The sequence below is a fragment of the Orcinus orca genome, chromosome 5 (genome assembly GCF_937001465.1).
Source record: "Orcinus orca chromosome 5, mOrcOrc1.1, whole genome shotgun sequence".
NCBI lineage: Eukaryota > Metazoa > Chordata > Mammalia > Artiodactyla > Delphinidae > Orcinus > Orcinus orca.
This window is the reverse complement of record NC_064563.1, coordinates 103,141,150-103,165,639: the sequence shown is the minus strand read 5'-3', so window position 1 is coordinate 103,165,639 and position 24,490 is coordinate 103,141,150. Positions and strand designations below refer to the sequence as shown.

General features: G+C 41.0%; 1 protein-coding gene across 1 annotated transcript; it reads right to left on the bottom strand.

Moving 5' to 3' along the window:
• Positions 1–7,149: 7,149 nt before the first annotated feature.
• On the bottom strand, positions 7,150–21,286 carry CPOX (coproporphyrinogen oxidase). Its single transcript, XM_004272623.3, has 7 exons — positions 20,072–21,286; positions 17,801–17,944; positions 16,896–17,006; positions 16,121–16,262; positions 13,888–14,106; positions 10,263–10,367; positions 7,150–8,489 (listed from the first exon to the last, which is right to left on the bottom strand). The coding sequence occupies exons 1-7, from the start codon at positions 20,604–20,606 to the stop codon at positions 8,402–8,404; spliced, it is 1,344 nt and encodes a 447-aa protein (XP_004272671.1). The 5' UTR covers positions 20,607–21,286; the 3' UTR covers positions 7,150–8,401.
• Between the last annotated feature and the right edge of the window lie 3,204 nt (positions 21,287–24,490).

The window sequence follows — 24,490 nt, the reverse complement described above, 5'->3', positions numbered from 1 at the left end:
CTCGTGATTAAAAAAAAAATCAATGTAAGAGAATGGAAAGTTCTTCTGATAAGAAACATCTATATGACGGAAAAGTATGCATAATGAAAACAATGTTTTGAGATCTTAAAAAAATGCATGGCCTTTACTTTTTAACTCTTTTATTAATCTAATAAATGTCAGCAGTTAAAAAAAATCAAATAGTAGTAAAGGCTTATACTGAAAAATAGCAGTTCTCTGGCCCATGGTCATCTACCCCCAGTCCTGATCTCCAAAAGCGACCAGTTTTAAATCCTTTAGCTTTATCTTCTGTTTACCTCTATATTACTAAATGATAAGTTTAATCTCTTTTCTGAGAATAGTAACTAGAGGTCGGTCTGTCTGTTATCTCTGCTTTCTCTCTCTCTTATATATTTGGAGGTTTTCCTCCAATATCTGATTATCCCTGCCCTTAAAGAGGCACTAAAAATTGGACTGAAAACTCTAGATTTGGGAGGTGGTGGGAGGTGGGTGGAGCGTGCGTAAGGAAAGAGTTGTGTGTGGTGAGAATGCCAAAGCTCCCTCCTGTGGTGGAGTTTGGGGGGCTTTTTGTGTTTTGTTTTGTTTTGTCTAGAACTATTCTACAAAATTGTTTTCTAGAAAAGAGCTCTTGAATTTCCTGCCCGGCTGAAGGCCAAATCCCTTGAGGGAAAAGGGCGGACAATAGTTTAGAGCCCTCAGTCAATAGGTCACTTTTCAAGAAAACCCCAATTTTCACTGCCAGCCTGTCCTCTGTCTTTGAAGATTTTAAATAAGAGAGGGAAGTGTTTAAGATATAAAGATAAGGGGGGGAAATCAGGATACAAAATTGTATACACAATTTAACTAAATTCAAATTTACATGAAGTAGCTAGAAAGAAATACACCAAAATATTGAGTGGTTATGGTTATTTCTAAACAGTGGCACAAAATGTGATGATTATTTCCTTTTTGATACTGTTATTTTCCAAAATTTCCACAAAGTGTAGGCATTAATTTAAATATTAGGGGAAAATACTCGATTTTTAAAGACACACGTATCAGGATGCCAAAAGGAAAACCCACAGAAGTAGGTACATGTTGGTATCCAAGGAAAAGAGTTTTTCTGCCCTAGCTGAAAGGGTATAATTATTTACTATTAATATTTAGGAAATATGAGGATATTAAGAAATATCTCCTTGATAGATTCAAATACTGAAATGGCCTCTTGTGTACCAGAATCCAGCTCAAGAAATAGATCACTGCTAACTTTGAAGCTCTCTGGAAGCTTTGCCTCAGCCGTTTTCCCCACTCACCAGAATTGTATTTGCCCTTGGTTTTTCATTAGAGTCTTATCACCTAAACACAGTCTATGGCCTAGCTTTGCATCTTTTGAATTTTATACAAATGGAATCAAACTGTATGTATTATTCTACAGGTTGCTTTTTTTCATCCCATATTATGTTTGTAAGTTTTGTGAATAATTCTAGTTTATATTTTTATTCCAATGAACACCTCTATTATTACATCTTTATTTAACATCTTTGTTCTCCATTTCTTTAGACAGTATCCATTAGTTCCCTCTAAAACTGATAAGAAATTAGCACATTTACATTTCCTCCCTGGTGACTCCAGCAGGGGTAAGAAGACAAACTTTATTGTTATTGTTTTCTTCCTTTGATTTATCAAGATATTCTGCTTTCTGATTTCTCCAACTTCATTTTTAGTCCTTAAAAGTATAAAAATGTACACTATTTTTACAAGCAAATTTTGAAATTTTTTGATATGTCACTAATTTTACACTCCCCCAAATATCTTGTATTTGTGAATTAAATATATGCATTAATGTACGAATATGGACAAATAATTACATTACACACAAAAATAGAACTTCTGAAAGGATAAAAACATTTTCTTACCTTTCCTCACTGAATTATCACATTGCCCCCACGGTGGGGGGGGGGGTATAGACACCCTCTTGATTTAGATGAGTAGTCCTCAATCTTTTCAGGAGCACGTATCCTTCTGAGAGTCAAATTAACATTACGAACTCTAAGAAAAATGCACACATTTTCTCATGATTTCAGGCACCTCACAATTCAGGAATTCCCTAGGAACTCAAGATGAAGACCCTGCTTTACATATTGAAAATTATTGGGATTATAGACATTGCCAATTTCAGAATCTCTTTGTACTAAAGAGAGAAATGAAACATAGTGGAGCCATTTGACAAGATAGAAACATCATAGTCGACTTAACTGTGCTTGGTTAAATATGTGATAACTCCTTCAGATAACCTCTCCAACAATACCACAGTTCAATGGAGAGATCTTCGTTCTCTCTCATCTTCTCTCCTTTCCTTCCTCTCCTCTTTGCTGTCCTATTCTGTGTCTCTCTCTCATCACCCCTCTCCCCTTCCTGTTCAATTTCTCCTCCCCACCCACCGGCAAAAACAAAACCCAACACTCGGGATTAGATTTTCTTGAGCAAATGGGCTCCACCTACTGGTTCTTTAAGGAATTTCATATTTAAACAGAACTTGAGAAACTGGAGACACTCTGATATGTCAATGGAAGTAATTTTAGTACCTGAGAAGACCTTGGTAATTTATAGATTAGGATTTCTAAAAATCTGAACTTCATTCCTAATTTATCAAACATGTAACTTGGAGCATTTATTATTTTAATATATTCTCTTATATGTAGAAACATGGTAATGTTTTAACCCTTATTAAAATCACACCCAACTTGGCCCTTTTGATTCCCTTCTTCCCTATTCCATTTGCTCAGTGAGCTGCTCTCAGGACCCTTCCTTGACACCTTTTTCCCTGCTCACTTCTCTGCCCCCAGTTCAGTCTTTGATTCTCCTTTCTTATTACACTGCATGTACTTCCTCAGATGGCTCACCTACTTTTTCAATTATCGTCTTCACACAAACAACTGGTAAATATGTGTTTCTAGACGACATTTCTTTCTCCTGAGCTTTAGACTCACATCTCCAAATACTGGTAGAGGTACCTTGCAGGCGTGCCAGGCTGATCAAATTCACTCTCCTCATTTTTTTAATGGCATCCAACCTGTTCTAGTTATACATTGCTGTTTAACAAGCCACTTCAAATGTAGTGACATAAAACAGCAACCATTCTATTATGCTCACAGGTTCTGAGAGTCAGGAATTCTGTCTGAGAGAGCACAGCAGGGACAGCTAGGTAGAGCTGAGCAGACCATCTTTTGCTATTACAAGAGAGACACCATATCTCCCTCACGTTACTAAAACAGGGAGGGAGGTAAAGATGAAAAGGAGGTGCTTATTCTTTCTTTCATTGATATGTGTACATTATTTTTAAGTACCACTCTCTTGTTGAATAGCACATAATAAGATCAAGTACACATTAAACAATTAAAAATTACTCTCAGCAGAAGTATGTTAATTTGTATTGATATTGTGGACAATGTCACCTGCCATTTCTGTAAACAAAGGATGTTTTGGCCATAAAGCTATCAGCCACTGCAGCTGCCCCCAACAGTACACCCTGAGGGGAATTCAGGATGGAGAAAAACAGGATACCGGCCTTAGATAGTTAAGATGCATGTCAAAGGAATCATTTCAATGAGCCCAGACTCTTGCATCTTCTCATACATAGAAAGGCAGTAAAATCATTACCTTGAGATGTCTGGGATTTTTTGTGATTAGCAGTAATCTTTTGATGTTCGACTAGTTTTGCTTTTCTTTCCAGCAAAAACTCCTCTATATCCTGGCTGCTCCCTTTCCTCTCTGGAACTGTTCTTCGGAGCTACCTGAGAGGCCGCCATCCTGGGCTATAGTGCTCAGTAAGGTCACCGAATAAAACATTATTCTTGGGGCTTCCCTGGTGGCGCCGATGCAGGGGACGCGGGTTCGTGCCCCGGTCCGGGAGGATACCGCATGCCGCGGAGCGGCTGGGCCCGTGAGCCATGGCCACTGAGCCTGCGTCCGGAGCCTGTGCTCTGCAACTGGAGGGGCCACAGCAGTGAGAGGCCCGCGTATCCCCCAAAAAAACAAAAAACTTTTAGGTTGTGCATTTTTTTTCAGTTGACAATATCGATATTATTTTAAATGTCCTTTGAGAATATCTACTGAATTAGTTATTTTTCATAGTTAAACAACAACTTGAACTACAAGAAATTGACAAATTGGGTTGAAATTTTGCATATTACACTCATGGTTAGAACGATGTCAAGCAGCAGGCATGGAGTATTCTAAAAGCCTCAGCCTGCCTCATCAAGTCAGAAACTGGAAGTTTGACCAGCCCTAAGCACAGATAAATCTCTATGAAGACTTTTACTTAAAAAATGTATTATTGGGCTTCCCTGATGGCGCAGTGGTTGAGAGTCCGCCTGCCGATGCAGGGGACACGGGTTCGTGCCCCGGTCCTGGAGGATCCCACATGCCGCAGAGCGGCTGGGCCCGTGAGCCATGGCCGCTGAGCCTGCGCGTCCGGAGCCTGTGCTCTGCGACGGGAGAGGCCACAACAGTGAGAGGCCCGCATAACGCAAAAAAAAAAAAAAAAAAAAATGCATTATTCACTTGCTGGTAAATAATAGAGGCATTCAACTAGTACAACTTAATTGTGAAACTTTAGTTTTGTACCTTCCTAACCATCTCTTAAGAAAATACATCCATGACAGAGTCAATGTGGCAGCTCTAAATGACCACAAAGCCTATTTGCTTTCCTAAGTAACTGAATTTGTGTCAACTCATTGAAACCATGGTGGATTAGATTATGCCCAGTTTTAACATTCAAACATGTTTTGAAATGTGAACAGGAATTAATAGGTGAAGGATACTTTAAAATACTGATGAGTTTAACTTGTGGAATCAAAACCAAGTGCAGAGATTGGAAGATGGGAATGCAATTACCTTGCTCTGCTGGTATATGCTGGTGTGTATCTGGCAATAAAACCACCTGTAGAAACAAGTCTGAGAGGTTTTACATTGCATGACCCATGACTCAGTTTCAGGTTACAATGTAATGATACTTACAAATAGAGTCAAATAGAATCACTGAAAATCACCAAAAGCTATGCAAAAGTGGGTGCATCACGCAGTAAGTAAATCTCCTTGTACCTGAACTTTGCATAACTGCAGGTATAAAAACTGCAAGAATTTTCAAGCCATATTGTAGATGTTCAAGCTTCACTATCTTGAATGTGCTAATTTAGGTTTATTATGAAACTGGAATTTACATGTGTGTTTCTTTGAAAAGAAGGACCAACTTTCTTTAAATGTGGGATTTCAAATACATAGTTAATATTTGTGGCAGGGATAATACAAACATCCTTGAAAACAATTTCTAAATGGGCTCTTAAAAGATGTTTACTGGGAACTTCTATCTTCACAGACTAGGAATGAGACAGTTGTAAAGTAAAACAACATTAAGCTTGATACCACAATATACTATTGCAAAACAATGTTGGAAGACAAAGGTTAACAGGTCATTCATAAGGTAGCAGACTTTATAAATGAGGAAAGACCCACCTTAAATATTTTGAAGTACAGTGTACTCTGAGTGACTATATGAATACAGACTGTGATGACAGCAATACTAAAGGTAAAAATGTGCTGAAGGGGACAAAAAAAGATTCCAAGCAGAGATAGCAGCAGCCTGAGCACAGGTCAGATGGAAAAGACTTGGGGAATGTTCAGAAAAATGCGGACTGGCGATACGCAGTCTGAGGTTGAAGCGCAGGGGAGGCATGGAGGAGAAGATAAGGCTGAAAAGAGAGGTCTGTGTCAAATGGTGGATTGCTTTCAATGTCAGATTGAGTTCAGAAACTTTTCTGCAGGAGAAGGGAGGATGCTTAAAATATTTGAGGAGGGCAGTTAAGAATGGGATTTAGTGAAGTAATTTTTTTTTAACATCTTTATTGGAGTATAATTGCTCTACAATGGTGTTAGTTTCTGCTTTATAACAAAGTGAATTAGTTATACATATACGTATATTCCCATATCTCCTCACTCTTGAGCCTCCCTCCCACCCTCCCTATCCCACCCCTCTAGGTGGACACAAAGCACCGAGCTGATCTCCCTGTGCTATGCAGCTGCTTCCCACTAGCTATCTATTTTACATTTGGTAGTGTATATATGTCCATGCCACTCTCTCACTTCATCCCAGCTTACCCTTCCCCCTCCCCGTGTCCTCAAGTCCATTCTCTAAGTCTGCGTCTTTATTCCTGTCCTGCCCCTAGGTTCTTCAGAACCTTTTTTTTTTTTTTAGATTCCATATATATGTGTTCCCATATGGTATTTGTTTTTCTCTTTCTGACTTACTTCACTCTGTATGACAGACTCTAGGTCCATCCACCTCACTACTAATAACTCAATCTCGTTTCTTTTTATGGCTGAGTAATATTCCATTGTATATATGTGCCACATCTTCTTTATGCATTCATCTGTCGATGGACACTTAGGTTGCTTCCTATTCGGTGAAGTAATTCTGAAGGGAGAGAATGGAGGTCAGAGTGACCAGAGGCAGGTAGGGTATGGCAAATATTCAGGTGAGAGGGAATGTGGGACCAAAGTAGAGTCATGGCGGGGGACAGAGGCAGGAAATAAGAAACATTTCAAAGGTGGACTCAACGGGATTTGATTAGGGCAATAAGGGACGGAATGCCAAATCTATTTTGGGTTTTGGGTGTGAAAGGCTATGTGGTGGTTTTGAAGATGATCACACATCTCTGACACTCCTCCCATTGAGAGCTGGGGTCTCATTCCCTCCCCGGTGAATCGGGAGCTGCTCACTTGTAACCAACGGAATGTGAAGGACGTGACACTACATAACCTCTGGGGCTAGTGCTTTTCTGTGTCTGGCTTCTTTCACTTGGCATAATGACTTTCTGATATTCACCCATGTTCTTGCCTTTATCAATAGAGGTTCCTTTTCATTGTTGAGTAGTATTTTAACATATGGATATATTATAACTTGTTTATCCATTCACCTGCTGATGGGCAGTTGTGTCATTTCTAAATTTTGGCTACTGAGAATAAAGCTGCTATGAAAATTCAACTGCAAAATTTATATTTTTCTTGGGTAAAATACCTAGGAATGAGGAACTATGGTTTTAGTACTAAGAAATATTTATCTTCCCTATGTCAATTACCCTGGAAAAAATGAAAAATACAAACATTTCTTAGTCATATTTCATAATAAAATTTATCAGCACACCTGTTGTAAGAGTTGAAGAATTCATACATTTTCCAGCTCTACAGAGTCACACACGATCATACATTCAACATATTCCAAGATAATGCTTAATAATATGTAGGAAGATAACATTCCTTACAAACTTCAATATATTATGAATAAAATATTCACATTATTATATGAACACAGAAGTCTTGAGAACTCTGTTGTGATTTCCTCTTAAGAGCAAAGGTAAAAGTTGCAGAATCTCTAATTTAAGAAGAGGACTATTTCAATTAGTCCATATTCAAGGAAATATATTTATAAAATGCTTACATGCTTCTTACACTAGTTATGTCTGCTTTAATTAGAGAAGGAAAATGTTTCTCATTTCCTAAATTCACAACATCCCCAGGATTGTTCTTAGTCTAAACCTCCATACAGAAGTGTCTGGAATAGAAATTTTTAAGTATCAGAATCCAAGGGTATAAGCTTTCACATTCAAAAGTGCAAAGAATCTCAGCATCAACAAATTATAGTTCTACAAAAATCAAAATTACAACTTAGATATCCCTTGTTTAAATAACAGTGATGTCACTTTAGAGTTAACTACAGGTAATCACTGAATTGTAACATGCAGAGACTAAGAAAATTTCAAGTATCCCTAAATATCTATCATTACAAAAGTGAATATTTTATAATACTATGACCTCTAGAGAAAGATATATAAAGATTATGATCAAAGCAACTTCAGTAATGACAAAGTAAAATTTTTACTTTCATTTCCAGTTGCTTTCTAAAATTACCAGTCTCAATCTCATTGAATTAATGAAAATAAAATTTGTCCCTCAACAGATTTTTGTGGCTGAAACTAAACCTTTAAAAAATATATGAAACAAAAAAATAACATGAGAAGTTTCCTGATACAAATTCTAATATTTAGATCCCCTAAACCAATTCTTGGAAATTGTCACTGTTTGTAAACTAGTCATATAAAATGATTCCAAAAGTATAAACGAGTTTTACATCAACCAGTTGACTCTGACAAGCTGCCACCTCACCACCCACCACTGACAGCATCCAGCAGAAGCCTGTGGTGCTTAAAACACATTTCACCAGGAAAGGAGGCAGACTCCAGGGCGGAGAAGACTGGAGCTCTGAGACACAGGTAACTAAGTGCCACACAGTGGCGGTGGTGTCAGCCAGTGGAGCAGGGGGCCCATTGTGTGTCCCCCAGACCCTAGGAAGACTGCTCTGCCTGCATCAATGCACCCAGTCCCTCGGATGGCGCAAAACGTCCAGAATTTCAGCTTCTTTGGAGTTCTCTGAGGGTGAATGCATGTACTCCCATCTATGCAGGTTCAAAACAGAAGCAAAAAACGTAATAACAATAAAAAATAAATAAACAACATACATAGCTCTTTATCTAAAATAAATGAAAAATAAAATTCTAAGAATAATAAAAAGACTTATACCTCTTTGTCTCCACTAGGCTTTTAAAAAATATTTGCTGCTAAGGAAATAAAGTTTCTTAATAATTCCTGAGCATACTCTAGCTAATATTAATATTCCAGAGCCAAAACATACTTTTACTATAAACCAGGGTTTCATAAAGTATAGAACCTCAGGTGATCCATGGGCAAACTTTTCTTAGCTTAGTACTTTGGCATTTTTTTTCATGTGTTACTTTCTATTTATGACAGAAATGTTGGTTTGCCTTTAATTTTCTCTCTGAAAAAACTAAGAGTATAAAATTTAAGTAAATAATACCTCAGATTATATATAAATCTACAAATATGGTCAAAATGGTCAAACTGTAGCAGGAGATCTGGCAAACACTGGTTTAGACCAGAGGCTGCAAACTCTTCCTGTAAAGGGCCACATAATAAATACCTTAGGCTCTTGGGGCCACATACCTTTTGCAGTCTCTTGCCTATTCCTTTTTTGTTTGCCTTTAATAATCCTTTAAAAATGTAAATTCCATTCTTAGCTTAAGGGCTGTACATAAACACAAGTGGACCTAGATTTGTCCTGAAGCCTTAAGTTTGCAGACCCCTGGTGCAGACTTTAAGAAGCTAAAAGTAACCTGTTGCATTAATGTTATTCAGTTGAGCAGGGGATTGATTTATAATCCGCCCTTACCTGCAGTTTGGAATGTGCATTATAATTAGAGGCCAGCAGAGATCAGGTAGACTACCCGAGGCCTTAAGATCTCATGTCTACTTTTTAATCACATCTTGCCTCTAGGGTGGCAAGAACACCTAACAGTGATGTGCATGAGAATCCAGCCAAGGACATGAGACCCCACGAGCAACAGCTAAACAAGGACAGAGCCAATGCCATTCTGAATGTAGTGACAATGGTAGAGGGTACTGATCTCACAAGGCTAGATCTGCACAGCAGAAGGACGCAAGGCAGACCTTCAATGCCAGCCAGTCCATTCTTATTTGGATATTTAAACTCATGGAGAAAAGAAGATTCTAGCTCTTCTAAAATAAGCAATGGTCATATTTTTTCTGATCTTTTCTGTTTCAGTCTGGATACATACCATTCTCACTTCCTCAAAGCCAAAAAAAGTCAACTGTAGATCTTTATTAACCTAATAGCACCAACATAAATAGATTTTAAAATTCCCCACAGAGATTCAATTAACCTTTATGGAAGCACACCATGGCAGCACGGAAAGCATCTGAAATAATCCTGCATACTTTCGTACAAGCTTAATACTTCATAGTGGAGAATATCCCCACAAGTGTAATCATTTCCAATAAAATTAAAGAGCTGTTATGTTCATATAAATCTGCTTTGCTCATAGCTCTTCCTAGAAAATTACCAAGTAGGAACAGTCAATCTAGCTCCCTAGACACCATCATCCACCCTACCTTCTCACTCCCTCTATCCTTTCCCTGCTCTCACATATAAAGCTATATCATTTATCCTGCCACCCCTTAAAAAAAAAATTTGATTTTCCTGTGATTTGCCTGTGATTTTCTTATACAGGCAGCAAGGTCAAAACCAATGAAGTCTTTAGGAAAGACATTTGTGGTGTCAATGTCCATGTTTTGTGGGGATTAGAGGATTGTGGGGTTAGGGAATAACTATTATTCTTATGAGTTATTCTTACCGGGCGGTGAGAGGTAAAGACATCAAGATGCTTTCGATCCTGGATCCTGGAGTGAAGAGGCCAAACTTTGTACCCCGATCATACAGCAGGTTAAATTCTACATACCTGACATAAAAACATCAAATAAGATTAAGGGTTGGCTGAGTAAACCCTTTCTTAAGATTAGTCCATAACAAATACTTAAAGGGGGGGGCACCTTCCCACCACCTCCCACCCCACCAGCTGGAACTGGCAGAGAAAACACCAGTCTCAGTTGAGCTTTCGCCATCTGGAAAGGCATAAAGAAAAGGCTATTCTATCCAACAAACAATAGGATATAGATTCAGCCCCAACACAGAGCAGTTACAAAACAATAAGGTTATGTTTTCCAATAAATAAACAGAATGAACACAAAGCTTAGAACTTGAAGGCACAAAAACAACTAAGAAAAGCAACTGGCACTGTTTATCAGGATAAAACAGCTCTCTCTGGCCCTCGCCTAGAGTCTGAGATGCTTCACAGTCAAAGACTTCATTTCACTGCTAATAGCTCACACGAACTAAGACAGTGTAAGGCTCTTGTAACTGAAAAGCCAAGAAAAGATTACAGAAATCTATTAATAATTACTAATATAGTCTAGATATTTCCTTTTCTTAAAGTAGTTAACAGCATTAATAAGCAGTCTTCCTGCAAATTAATGACAAAGTCATAATAGAAGGTAGTGATTGAGTTGCAGTGCTCAGTCCTTAGCATCAACTAAAACCTGGTTCAGGATATTAGTTTTCCATGAACTGCCACAGAGTCATATCTAAACTCTGTCTAGCTTAAAAATCTGTGAGTGCCTTTAACATCATGAGATCCTTTGTAAAAGGGTCTGTTCTCTCCAATTTCAAAAGATAATTTCTACTACCCAAAAGAATTGAGAATGATCCATAAATCTGAAAATTTCAATAGTCCCCCTTCATATCATTTCTCAACTCACTCAAAAACTACTCTCTTGGTCTAAACTTCTCTCAGATATTACCGTTTATGCATGGGTTACTGTATTTAATCATAACTAGAGAAAAATATTCTCTAGATTCCCACAGTCCTTCAATTTTTAGAAAGCAACCTTCACTGTGGAAACTTGCCAAAGGCTCTGAGAAAATTTAAATAAATTACATTCATGGATCCCTTTCTAGTCCTCATCACTTATTTATCACTGATTGAGTTCTGTGCACTAATAACTATTTAATACCTTCTTATGTCTGTTTCAAAAGATAATTTAAATGGATCTTCTTAACTTCTTCCTAAGACCATGGAAAAGAATTCCAGTCTCTCAGCTCCCTTTTTCACCCCTGCTGTCACCCTCCTGAAACATGATATTTAAGGGATGGCTGTGACTCTCTATTTGTACAGATGTCTTGTTCAAAGACCCTTGTAAGGAGATCCCAAATGAGCCTCTATAGGATCCCTGTGCTGCTTTTCTGTTCTGAGCGAACAATGCTCCTTTCTGTATATCAGCCTGACTCTCACCAGGTTTTGCTTAGATCTGATCTTTCCGATCCTTTCCATACATTTATCCTCTCCGAGGTACCTACAAACTATGAACCTTAACCACTCCCTTCAATTTAACTGATACCTATCCTGTCTCCCTTTCCCAAAATACAGCAAAACAAAAAAGGAGACTAAGACTGGAGGTTCAAGGTCTGGGGAGAGAATAATAGTAACTGAGGACCAGAGACTCAATGAGATAGCCAAGTAAGAGGCTGCAAAGTCAAAAGAGAAGCAGCCTAACCACTGCAGGGGAAAGTCATACAGAAGGGGATGCGAGGAAGTGGGGAAGAGTAATACAGATAATGGGTTATGAATGCCGCGTAAGAAAGTGAAGACAGGGCTCATAACCGCAGCAAAGAGCTGGGGTTATCTTAAGCCCCAGAGATTTCTGCCATTTTAAGGCCCAGAGATATGGGTGGTAGAAGGAGCCTCTCTTTGAAAGTACAGTCACCCACCACACCACAGAAAATCAACCTAATACCCCACACTTCTGCCTAATTCAAAAAACACGGACATGAAATGATACACACAAATGGAACTTTCAAAATATGTTGTCAATTAATAATAAAAAACAAAACAAACAAAATAAAACATCATTCCTATGTCCAAGAAGTTTTCAAGGCTTCACACCTCATTAGTATTCATGAAACCTGCCAGCTTTGTGTAAGAAATCTTATGCAAAACTAGAACATTGCACTTTCCACAGAGTTTTTCTTTTTTTAGTTTCTTGTTTGTTTTTTTATTGGAGTTTGTTGTTGTTGTTTCCACAGAGTTTTAAATCATCCTCTTAGGATGGTCTTCCCCACTACACTGTGAGCTTTTCCCAGCATGGTCCCTAGCCATAGGAGGCACCTAATCAACTCAAGTGAAGGGAAGGAGTAGTAAAGGTGTATCTGGGAAATCATGGGACCAAAAAAAAAAAAAAAAGTCCCAAAACAGATGCATAACGTCCCAAAACAGATGCACTGTTAAAGAACTGTCTAACAAGAACACTTAATCAATTCTCATTTTCCCAAGTTTATAAACAGGGAGCAAGCAAGCAGAGGTAGTCCTAAGAAAGAATAAACAACAAACATTTACCTTGAGACTTTGAACATTACCTAAGTTGACCTTTTAGCTTTACCTCCTTAAGTACCCAAAGTTTCATATGCCTGAGACAAAATTAACATAAATGAGAAAATCCATTTTATAGCCATGGACCAGTAGTACACGTGCAATTAAGATGGTAATGAGAAACCGCTGTGAGAGGGAAGACTGAATAATTTGGAGCTGATTCACAATCACACCCCCGCTGAAGATGACCTCATGCTGGTCACCCAACTGAGCTCACCAAGCTGCGTGCACAACGCAGGGTGGCTAAGGTGAGCATCGCAGTCAGAAATAAGACCTACTTAACTTCATTCACATCTAAGAAAGTCTGCAAGTTTTGAAGGCACGATGACCTGGTTCCACACCTGGGATCTTTTATTTACTAGCTGTGTAAACTTGGGCAAGGGACTTACTTTGCTAAGTTTTGTCATCTGTAAATGACAAAATCTCAATCTCAAAATCCCAATCTCACAGCTTTGTGAAGAAATTTAGATGCAAACTGCCTAACATATTAGCCAGCACATACTAACATCTCCATAATTAATAAATACTATCATTAAGTGTAAATAATTTCTGAAGTGATTATTTTCATCGTAACACCTTCCAAGAAAACCTAAAGATAAATGAAAAAAATGTGTGATTCCAAATTTACAAAGCAGCAAAAACATTAAATGATTCCCCTATCTTGGCGTAAGGCTGGAAGGTATTGCTAGAAGAAACTATAAGAAATCAGCAGAAATAAATTCAACAAGTTCTTACTATAGGCCTAATATGGTTCTCTAATGTATACACAAGTTAAACAAACTTTGCTCTTTTTATAATACTATTTTATATAATGTTTCTTAATTCACTTGATATTTATCTAGTTATGAAAAGAAATTAGGGTATTAACAAAACTCTGACAAAGTATCTGCCCAAGACAACATATCATCCACTCTGATTACGGCTGCCCCACTTCCCGACCTCCTACCCACCCCAGAGTTACGCAATGAGATGGTTCATTCTCCGGTCACTCACTCACCGTCCTCTCCGGAGCTGCTGCCACAACTTCTCCCGGGGGGTGAAGGAGTCATCACAGTGCTTTTTCACAAGGGGGATATAAGAAGGAATGACAGCCTGGGCACAGCTCTGCACAAAGCAAAAGACCTCCTCCTTGGATGGAGAGTCAAGGTCATCAAAAAAGATACCCCCGATGCCCCTCCGCTCCCCACGATGGGCTATAAAAAAGTAATCGTCACACCTGGAAAATACAGCAAGGCCAAATCAGGGACCAAAGAGGAAAAAACAGACAGACATGAAAATCAGTGTGAGCATTTCAGCTTAGAGCACCATCCCTGACTAATGCCAGCACAGCGCCCTCACTTTTTGTCCATGTCTGAAAATGAAACTAGAGTTTTAGACAGATTTCCTGCAGTTATCAACAACGAAGAAAATGCTTACACTTTTACCTACAAAGCAACAGGCAAGCTAATACATGTCTATCTGAAGATGTGGCACTCTAAGACCTTTACTGAAAAGAAACAGAGTCCACTATTAATACTGTATTTCCTTCTTTTTTTTTAAGCACTGTATTTCTTAAAACAAGTGGTGCTGCTGCCCTCAGAAGCACTGCTACTTTTGCAGCAGGCAGGAATCCTCTACCAACAATGACACAAACCAGGTCCTTGACGGAGTGCTAACCCCTAAGCTGTCTGATCAGTTCTTATTCACCAAAGGAAGGCAGAGTAAATTATCTCTAAGGTCTCTTTCGGCAATAAAATGTGATGACTCTATAGCATGCATAACTCAGGGGGAGGGTTGGTGGAAGGAAATGTTCAGAGAATAAGAGTCTTCAGAACATTAAAGGTTGCCCTTGTGAACCAGCACATGAAACTATCAATTTGTTCTTGAGTCTTTCCCCACCTGTGCCTACTAGAGCAGATTTCCTAAGTCTTTCCTAATTGCTAAATTTGCAGTATAGTTTACATCCTGGAAATAGTTTTCATTATCTCTGTATAATGAGGGTTCCTAAATAGAAGACCCGTACAAACAAAAACTAAAAACTATTGAAAAGGTTATCTTAAAAATAGCCTTAATAGCTTAAAGTTAAAATAAAAAAAAGGCAGCAGATGCAAATCCCTAGAACTGACGTGCTGGTATAATTCACCTTGACTGTGACTTCCTGGCTTTTCTTCACAGGTACATTTTATTAACAGAATTAAAGTATATCCTGAGCAAGGCTGTAAAGCCAGCTTTAACTAAATCATGTTATTTCCAAATCTCTTTTCATGATATTATGAAATGAAGAGATTTACTAAATATGTATACTAAAACTTTTTGGCTAGCCCGCATCCTAGATATTTTATTAATACTACTCAGATAAAGTTCTTCAGTAATAGCGATAAAAGGAAACCAAAAAAAAAAAGAGAGAGAGAATATCTACCCCACCAATCCTCCTCCTGAAAGGAAGCTGATTTGTAAGAGAAAAACAACCCTTCATCCTACATCTGTGTGTCCATAGCTGTCCAGTGTTCCGTGGTAATGTCAAATCAAAGAGAGGTTATTTAAATGTTTTATAATTTCTGAGGATTTTAAAGCTGAACTCCATATTCTTAGATAAATAACATCAAGATTCCACAAATATTAGCACTAAAAGCAAAGCAAAAAAAAAAAAACCCAAAAATCCTTTTTCTAGAATGGCAATTAGCTCTAAGCAGTGTTGAGTACATTATTATTCCAAACAACTTATGCACAGACTCCATTCCACATCTACCAAATATCCTGGGTCTCCTCACAACTTTTTTCTTTACCATTAGAGTTCCTTTCACAAAGTTTCCAATCCCATCCCACTTTCTCCTTGTCCAAAATCTCCGGTACATTTGCACATCTCCTAATAGTTCTCCAACCCTTCCCATGCCCTAACACATTTCCAAGGCAACGAGATAATCCTCGTGTGGGATGAGAATTTAATATCCCACTTTAGGATTAAAAAGCCTCTGATTCTCAGGCATATATCACCTTCAAGTTTATATCCTAAAACATCTGGTATCAAAAATGATATTGCTGCCCAATTTTTATCACAGACATTCAAATATTCCTAAGAAAATAATGTATTAAAACCACTTAAAACTCGTATCTCACTTCTGGTGAAAGGAAGGAAGGGAGGGAGGAAGGAAACAGTTCAACCTTCATAAGCTGAAAAAGATACTTAGTGACACAGTAGTGCCTTCATGAAAATACTTAGCGGTCATGAAAAGTTCAGTAACTTTACCTACCATTTTTTAAATTTGGGGTAGAGATCTGGACCATGCTGGTCACAAGCCTTCTTTAGAGTCCTGTGAAAATGCACTGCATCCTCTTGGTTCAAATATGTTGGGGTAAGGTCACATCCACCACCAAACCACCACTGCTTGTTACCTACCAAATCGAGACATGTGATTCTGATGTGGACTTTGAGATGCAGCACACTACTCAAAAGGAAAAGTTAAATACATTGCTTTAAATGCCATCACCTGCAGAGACACCAAAAGGAGTCGCGTGCACTGCACAGGTGCTCTGACAGGGTAACAGCTGGCCTAGCTAATGGCAAACATAGACTGGAACTATATTTACATAATGAAGCATAATCAATTGCACCCCATCTAAAACCCACTGACAAGGCACTAGTGAGTGGCAAAGCTACACATGTGGAAAATAATTTCCAAAAGCAAGTTCTCAAGGGCAACTTAACACTGCACGTGAGGTTTTCCTTTGGATGTAATAAATTTATATTTGCAAAGAACCCTGTGTGCACTTTAAGTTCGGGTTCATTAAATCATTCCTTGTGTGTTGGAGGAAAATGGGGATGCCAGAGACCAGCCAATACCACTTTCACTTTTCACATCTAATAAATAATCCATTGCACCTGCCAAGGAATAAGCTTTCACGTTTCCCAAAAAACCTAGTTAAGATGGTATTTATTTTTTCTTGATTTTAGATGTTATGCCCCCTAATGTGTTTTAAAATACACATTTTGCACAATAATACTTTCCACACCTCCAGAGCCCTTACCGTCGGCTTCTTCTACTTCAAAGTATCTGTAGTTGAAATGGATAGTGGGAGCATGAGGATTCTTGGGGTGGATAACAGAGCTCACGCCCATAGCAGAAAATGGCAATTTACCTGGAAAGTAAAACATGCAGTGAGCTGCACTCGATCACCTGGCTTGATACAAATTAACTCCAACATGGTTTCTGAATCAATTTTCAAAGGTTGATTTTCAATTTGTCTCTTAAAATATAATTTTTAAAAAGTAACTGTGTCAGGCTTCCCTGATGGTGCAGTGGTTGAGAGTCCGCCTGCCGATGCAGGGGACACAGGTTCGTGCCCCGGTCCGGGAAGATCCCACATGCCGTTGAGCAGTTGGGTCCGTGAGCCATGGCCGCTGAGCCTGCGCGTCCGGAGCCTGTGCTCCGCAACGGGAGAGGCCACAACAGTGAGAGGCCCGCGCACCACAAAAAACAAAAAGTCACTGTGTCTTCAAGTCTGTTCTCTATGTCTGCGTCTTTATTCCTGTCCTGCCCCTAGGTTCTTCATAACTATGGACATATATACACTACCAAATGTAAAATCGATAGCTAATGGGGAGAAGCCGCATAGCCCAGGGAGATCAGCTGGGTGCTTTGTGACCACCTAGAGGGGTGGGATAGGGAGGGTGGGAGGGAGACGCAAGAGGGAGGAGATATGGGGATATATGTATATGTACAGCTGGTTCACTTTGTTATAAAGCAGAAATGAACACACCATTGTAAAGCAATGATACTCCAATCAAGATGTTAAAAAAAAAGTAACTGTGAACATGCTCAGCTGGCACAGGCACCCAGATGGAATTTTACAGAAGCAATATGTACTTTATAAATAAAACTTGCTGGGAGAAAAGGTTTACAGGGACTATTAAAGGAGATTGTCTGATTTACCATCTTTCGTCTTTAGCTTTTTTCCTCTGCTTCTCATCTGTTTTGCTGCTTCCTCAGAAAGATTTCCATGAACAACAGAAATGCTCACCCCGGCCTTTTCAAAAACATGCCCATCTTGAAGTACACAGCTGATGCCACCACCTCCTGTTTATGGAAATGTAAAATGAGGAGAGAATGTTAAGGGTATATGGGAAGTTAAAAACAACTGCTGCACGAAGGTGGTGGGATTAGGAGTTATTTTCCTCCTCTATTTTCCAAATCTTCCATAATATCAGCATATTTATAATTTTTAAGTACAATAAAATTAGATAACCAGCTTAGCTTTATGACATTTGCTACTGATCATGGGTGAATATTTTATCTCCCCACACCACCCAACCGAATACTCTCCTACATCCTTATGTCATCATCTAAAATGAATCACTGGAATAGTTTCCCTTCAAATAAGACTGTTCAGAATGGCAGCTGTTGGTTGTGATACATTAGAGAAAGCTAAGATTAAAAACAGGAATAAGTACATTCAAAGAGTGTTCCAGTATTGCCAAATTTAAGAGCTCCATATTGTTTCAATTGTTTTTTCTCAGTGTGCTGTTTGCCTTTTAATTTTGTTTACAGGTAATTAAAAAACAGATACTGAAATGCTTAAGGAATTCGGAAGCTTGAACTGAGTGAGACACATTAACATTTAGGTATATGAGCTTTACTACTAGTAGCTGGTTTGTTTTTTTAAGACACTAGAGGTACCACAAGAGTTAACTGTTTCATGAAGCTTCATGTTTGGCTTGTTTTATTTCTAAAAATTTTTAGAGCTGGATGGGACATGAGATGATCCAGTACGACCCTTGTATATTTCAAATGAGAAAACTGAGGCCCAGAAAGGCAAAATACTTTCTCCAAAAACACACAACTAGTAAGTGGCCCAAACAATTTGTCTCACTGCTTTCTAAGCATCAAACAATATTTGCAGCACTTCATATATATACACCTTATTTTACCCTTATAATACATTCATATGTTATTTATAATTTCATTTCATAGATGAGGAAACAGAGGCACAAAAAGTAACTACTGAAGGTCACACAGCTAGTCCAGGTTGTGTCCTGATTCAACAGTCTTCACTTAAAAAATTAGAAGATGGAGGACTTCCCTGGTGGCAGTGGTTAAGAATCTGCCTGCCAATGCAGGGGACACGGGTTCGAGCCCTGGTCCTGGAAGATCCCACATGCTGCGGAGCAACTAACAACTAAGCCCGTGCACCACAACTACTGAGCCTGCGTTCTAGAGCCTGTGAGCCACAACTACTGAGCCCATGTGCCACAACTACCGAAGCCCACGCGCCTAGAGCCTGTGCTCCGCAACAAGCCACCCCAATGAGAAGCCCACATGCCGCAACAAAGAGTAGCTCCCGCTCACCACAACTAGAGAAAACCTGCACGCAGCAACCAAGACCCAACACAGCCAAAAATAAATTAATTAAAAAAATTTACAAGATGGAAAACACTACGAAAACCAGATTTAACTTCATTTAAAATAAATGTGGCAGTATCACAGCCCCAAATCAGCTGATGAGAAGTTGCTGCAGTAGTCCCAGGTAAGAAGAATCAGAAATCCTTTAAGTTTATGACCAAGATGTAAGGTTTCACTGTATAGGCAATAACATGGTCATGAATGTAGGACACTATAAGTACTAGGTTATAATACTTAAGTATTTTACCAGTGGAAATAAAGATTTTCCTGGCACGAAATCTGTCCTTGGCAGAACTACTGACAAGCCAGGTCAAATATTTCTTGCGCAACCTGGGGAAAAGACACAATGACACAATAACTCCCTCAGCTGGAGGAGACTGGTTGACCCTTAGTAAAGAGGAGAGGACTTTCTTTTTCCATCTCCAAAGGAAAAGAAAGGGTAAACGCACCCAGAGAAGCAGAGGAAATGTGGAGAAAATCTATGCTCAGTTACAACCTTGGACATACAAGCCTGTTGGCTAAAACTGACCTTAAGACTTGTATGAAAAATGCCATATAAAATTGCAAAGATTTTTTAAATGTCCAGTACTAGAGTGACAGCAGATCTGGGTCCACACCTGCAAGCTGAGGGCTGATGACCCTGTCAGTGTCAATCGTTTTAAAGGTGTCCCTTTTAACCTAGCAGCCGCTGTGTAGGTACCCCTTTCCTTACTCCCATCCCCTATTGAGTCATTTTCTGCCTGGAAACTAAAGCCCGACCTCTCTTCCCCATCTCCACCTCCCGCTAAGGGCCGACCTCCTCACCTTCCTTCCTCTCCCACCGGTCCACAGAGAAGCGGGCGCCGCCGTCCACCTGTGCCAGCGCCTGGCACACCTGGGCCTGGGTCTCCAGGATCAGCAGCTCCATCTTGGTCTTCATGTCGCCCGGCCTCCTCCGCAGCTCGTGCAGGTCGGTCACAGGCGAGGCCATGAAGCAGCTGCAGCGGCGGGCCAGCTCGTCGTCCTCCTCCTCCGGCCTCCCCGGCGAGGGGCTCGGCGCCCCCGAGCTCTTGCTCACCATCTCCGCCCGCTCCACGTGCCCGAAGGCGGCGGCGGCCAGCCCGGCCAGCCCGGCCAGCCCCGCGGCCAGCCCCGCGGCCAGCCCGGTCCTCAGCCGGGGGCCGCCTCCCGCAGTAGGGCCGTACCCTAGCCTGCGGCTCTGCTCGGGGCAAGCGGTGCCAGGGGGGCGGCAGAAGCGTCCGGCCGCGCAGCGCAGGGACCAAGAGCGCAGCTCCCCGCAGCCTCCCCGCGCCGCGAGCCAGCAGGAGCCCGCGCTCAGCTTGCCCAGGTGCATGGCCATGCTCCCGCACTGTCACCCTGGGCAGTGCCCACCTCCCGCAGACAGGCCCCTGAGCCCCCTGGAGTACCGAGCGGCGCAGGCACAGGGAAACTTCGCCAGAAAAGAGCTACTACCGGGTCGGCTCCCCGGCGTAGGATGCCGGGAACTGTAGTCCCGACTCCTATCGCCGCCTGCAGGGGCGCGCCCGGGAGATAAAAGAATCCACCGTCCCCAGAAGGGCAGGGCCCACGGGTAGAGAACTGGGGTGCTGGGTAGGAGAGGGCAGTGGAAGCGAAGGCGGAGATAAAAGAGGCCGTCTTGTCACGTACAACCTCTGGTCTGCGGTTCACCCAATCACAGGGAGAAGACAAAGTAGGGCTGGACGCGCTGAGGGCTAACCGGAGAGAAATGTGGCCAGAGACCCTTGCCCCGATTTACATTTCTAAACAGCCTTGCAAACGCTGCCTCCTGTATGTATAGAAGGCCCCTTCGTCCCCGGTTCTGGTCCTCTAGAGCTTCTACAGCTTGTAGGATTGGTGGGGGCGGAGCCTGGGAAACTCCTTACCTACGGGCTAGTTTTTAAAAGGAGTCGGAAAAGCTAGTTAAAGGACTCCTAAGAAAATCCTAGGAAAAGACTTTCTGGGATCAATTCCATACCACAGTTCTATCATAAAAATCTTCCCAGGCCTTGCTTCTACAGTGCCCACTTAATTATTTTGGAACTAGGAAAAGCAAAGTGTTTTATTACTAAACCAGCATAAAACAGGAACTGCTGTGTCTGGCTGCTCAAGGAAGAAGAGATTTAAACATACGGATCCTACAGTTGTAGAGTGCTGCCAAGTATTTCTCACGTTTAGTACTTGCAGCAACTCCGGTAAGCTAGGCAGGACAGACATTCACACTCCTTCCTCTTCTCACCCCCAGCGCGTACATGCGCGCGCGCACACACACACACACACACACACACACACACACACGTCAAGAGAAATGAGGAAAGAAGCTAACATAGGTTTGGTAGATTTTTTTTGTTCCTGTAACCATGCCACAGTTCCATGTTGTCTGGACATAAGAGTGTAAGAAGGACTGTCATGGGCTAATTCGTCCCTTAAGTCTCCAGGATGATTTTAATTTCTAGTAGTAGATAATTACGTAAGCCACTGGTGGTGGTTTCTACGTTTTTTCTTGGTGGCTAGATGCAGTGATGGAAATTCCATGGCTGCGGGTCAAACCAGTTTTTCAAGGCAGTATATTTTATCAACCACAACAGCATCCAGCAGCTCTTACACAGAGCATATTGTTGGTGGGCATGCTTGACTCTCTAGCAGATTCTCTAATGTTAAAGGCCTGGATTAAGAACTGAATGAACTACGTTGGGGGAAGCTTTTAGCTGTAGTGTAACTTGCCGGGAGGCTGAGTTGGCAAAGGAAAGAAAAGATAAGAACTATCAGTGTATAATGCAGCCCACTGCAGGGAACATGGGGACTGAGTGAGCACCAAGAGGGGACCAAACCCAGCCTGGAAGCCTGGCAGGTCTTTTGGCAGGGGAGACACCAGAGCTGAAGAACCTTAAGGAGGTTTAGCCCTCAACAGGGTGAGGGAGGGTCTGGGAGCTCTGTGGGCGAGGGATTAAGAAACATTAGCTGGGTATTAACCCTCCTTGACTGGTCTAGACCATTGAAAAGAACACCTCGAGGTGTAAGGGAGGAGGTGAAGGACAGACGGTGTCTGTGTTCAGAGAAGAAAGATCCACAGGGCAGTTTGGGGCCTCAGCCCTATCAGGGATATCCTTGCGGCATCCTGGGTCCTGGGCCTATGCACCTGCCCACAATCACTTTGTCACTCCTAATCCCATTCCTGCCTCACCTCGCTCTACCTGGGCAACTCTTTTGTGCCTTTCAGAACTGGGATCTGGCTTCACCTCCCACTGATGCCATCCCTGACCCTCCCAGGCTGACTTGGATAGCATCTTCTCCTCCTCTAGGCTCCTGTGCTCACCCCTACCTAACACTTGTCCTACAGACAACACATCCGTCTACCCCACCAGACTGTGAGCTTCGTGAGAGCAGGGTCTTTGTGTCCCCAGCACCTACCACAATGCCTAGCGTGTGGCTGGCTCTGAATGTTTATAGAATGAATGAACAGAGGGCAGACTGAGCAGGAGACACTCCCAGACGCTCCGAAGGAATCAAGAAGAAAGAGTGTTGTGAGACAGTGAGATGTGAGGGGAGAGGGAGAGGGGGCAAAACTGATGAAGGGGGTTAAAAGGTACAAACTTTCAGTTATAAAATAAATAAGTCCTGGGGATGTAAGATACAGCATGATGACTATAGTTAACAATACTATACTGTATATTTGAAAGTTGCTAAAAGAGTAATCTTAAAGTTCTTATCACAAGAAAAAAAATTTGTAACTATGTATGGTGATGGATGTTAACTAGTTAATTGCAGTGATCATTTTGCAATAGATACATATATAAAATCATTACGTTGTACACCTAAAACTAATTTAATATTATATGTCAATTATACCTTAATTTTTTAAACAACAGAAGAAGAACTATCACTCAGGGAAGGCTTTGTTTGCCTTTTCTAGATGCCTGTGATGGGTTTTTTTTTTTTTTTTTTTTTTTTGCGGTACACGGGCCTCTCACTGTTGTGGCCTCTCCCGTTGTGGAGCACAGGCTCCGGACACACAGGCTCAGCGACCGTGGCTCACGGGCCCAGCTGCTCCACGGCATGTGGGATCTTCCCGGACTGGGGCACGAACCCGTGTCCCCTGCATCGGCAGGCGGACTCTCAACCACTGCGCCACCAGGGAAGCCCTGTGATGGGTTTTGACTGAGCCTGGTGGTGATAAGTGAACCTCATTAATGAAAAGGAACCTCTCTCACCCATTTTCCTTTAAGAACCCCCTTCATTATTGCTCTAATTCTGAGAATACCCATAAAGTTAGTAAAAGATAAGCAGGCACAGGCTGTTTTGAACATTTGCCTGGTCAGATAGGCTGGACTTGAGCCCAATTGTGTGCTAGTTTCCAGGTTTCCACCCCTCCCCACCCTTAGCCTTTCTATGTGCAGGGCCTCTCTCATTTCCTCCTCTGGTTTCTAGCGCCTTCCCTACCTTCACCTTGTTATGGTACACTTAAGAAAGACCTTAACAGCCTGATTAGTGTGAGTTTAAACCACACTTCCTAGGCGTTAAAATTGTCTCCAAGGAGGATACTTGTATGTAAGTGTTATTTGTTGGGGTGGAGTAAAAGGCATCCCCTTGTCAAGCAATTTCAAGCATCAGAAAGCTGACAGGGACAAATCATATGTTTAGAGTAAGTTGTAAGACATAAGGTGTAAGGTAGATATTCTCATCCTTTTTGAACCCAGTTTCCAGCACTGCTGTGTGTTCTGTGTGACTCTACCAGCCAAAATGATTCTGACTAGACTTATAGAAACTCATGAGGTATAGGTATATTAGTATCATTTTTCAAACTCCACATGCTTCCCAGAATCCTTATGAACTTTACCCCTCCTCTCTGCCCCAAAGCCCTGTTGAACATAACTGACTTTAGGCCTGCTGATGGTATATGAGTCTGCCTTTTTCTGGAGAGAATTAGAAAAGACTCTGACATCCCTCTGGCAGATTTTCTGCCTTCTAAAAACACACACACAGTCATAATTCCCAGTACCTTAACTAAATTGTACTGCTTTCACCAATTCCCAAATTCTGAGAGCCAAACTTAAGAAATGTATTGGGTTGGCCAAAAGGTTCGTTCGGGTTTTTCATAAGATGGTACAAAAAACCTGAACGAACTTTTTGGCCAACCCAATATTATTCAAGTGACTCAGCTCTGTTATTTTCTGCTAGATACAGAAACTCAGGATAATTATGAACTGTGTTGCCAAACAGATATGT

What these genes read in the sequence shown, in the direction of transcription:
- CPOX (XM_004272623.3), bottom strand. Translation starts at nt 20,606, where the DNA reads ATGGCCATGCACCTGGGCAAGCTGAGCGCGGGCTCCTGCTGGCTCGCG. An exon ending in CCGGTGGGAGAGGAAGGAAG is followed by an intron (nt 17,945 to 20,071) that starts GTGAGGAGGTCG and finishes TTCCATAAACAG; the next exon opens with GAGGTGGTGGCATCAGCTGT. An exon ending in AAAGCTAAAGACGAAAGATG is followed by an intron (nt 17,007 to 17,800) that starts GTAAATCAGACA and finishes TTTACTTTCCAG; the next exon opens with GTAAATTGCCATTTTCTGCT.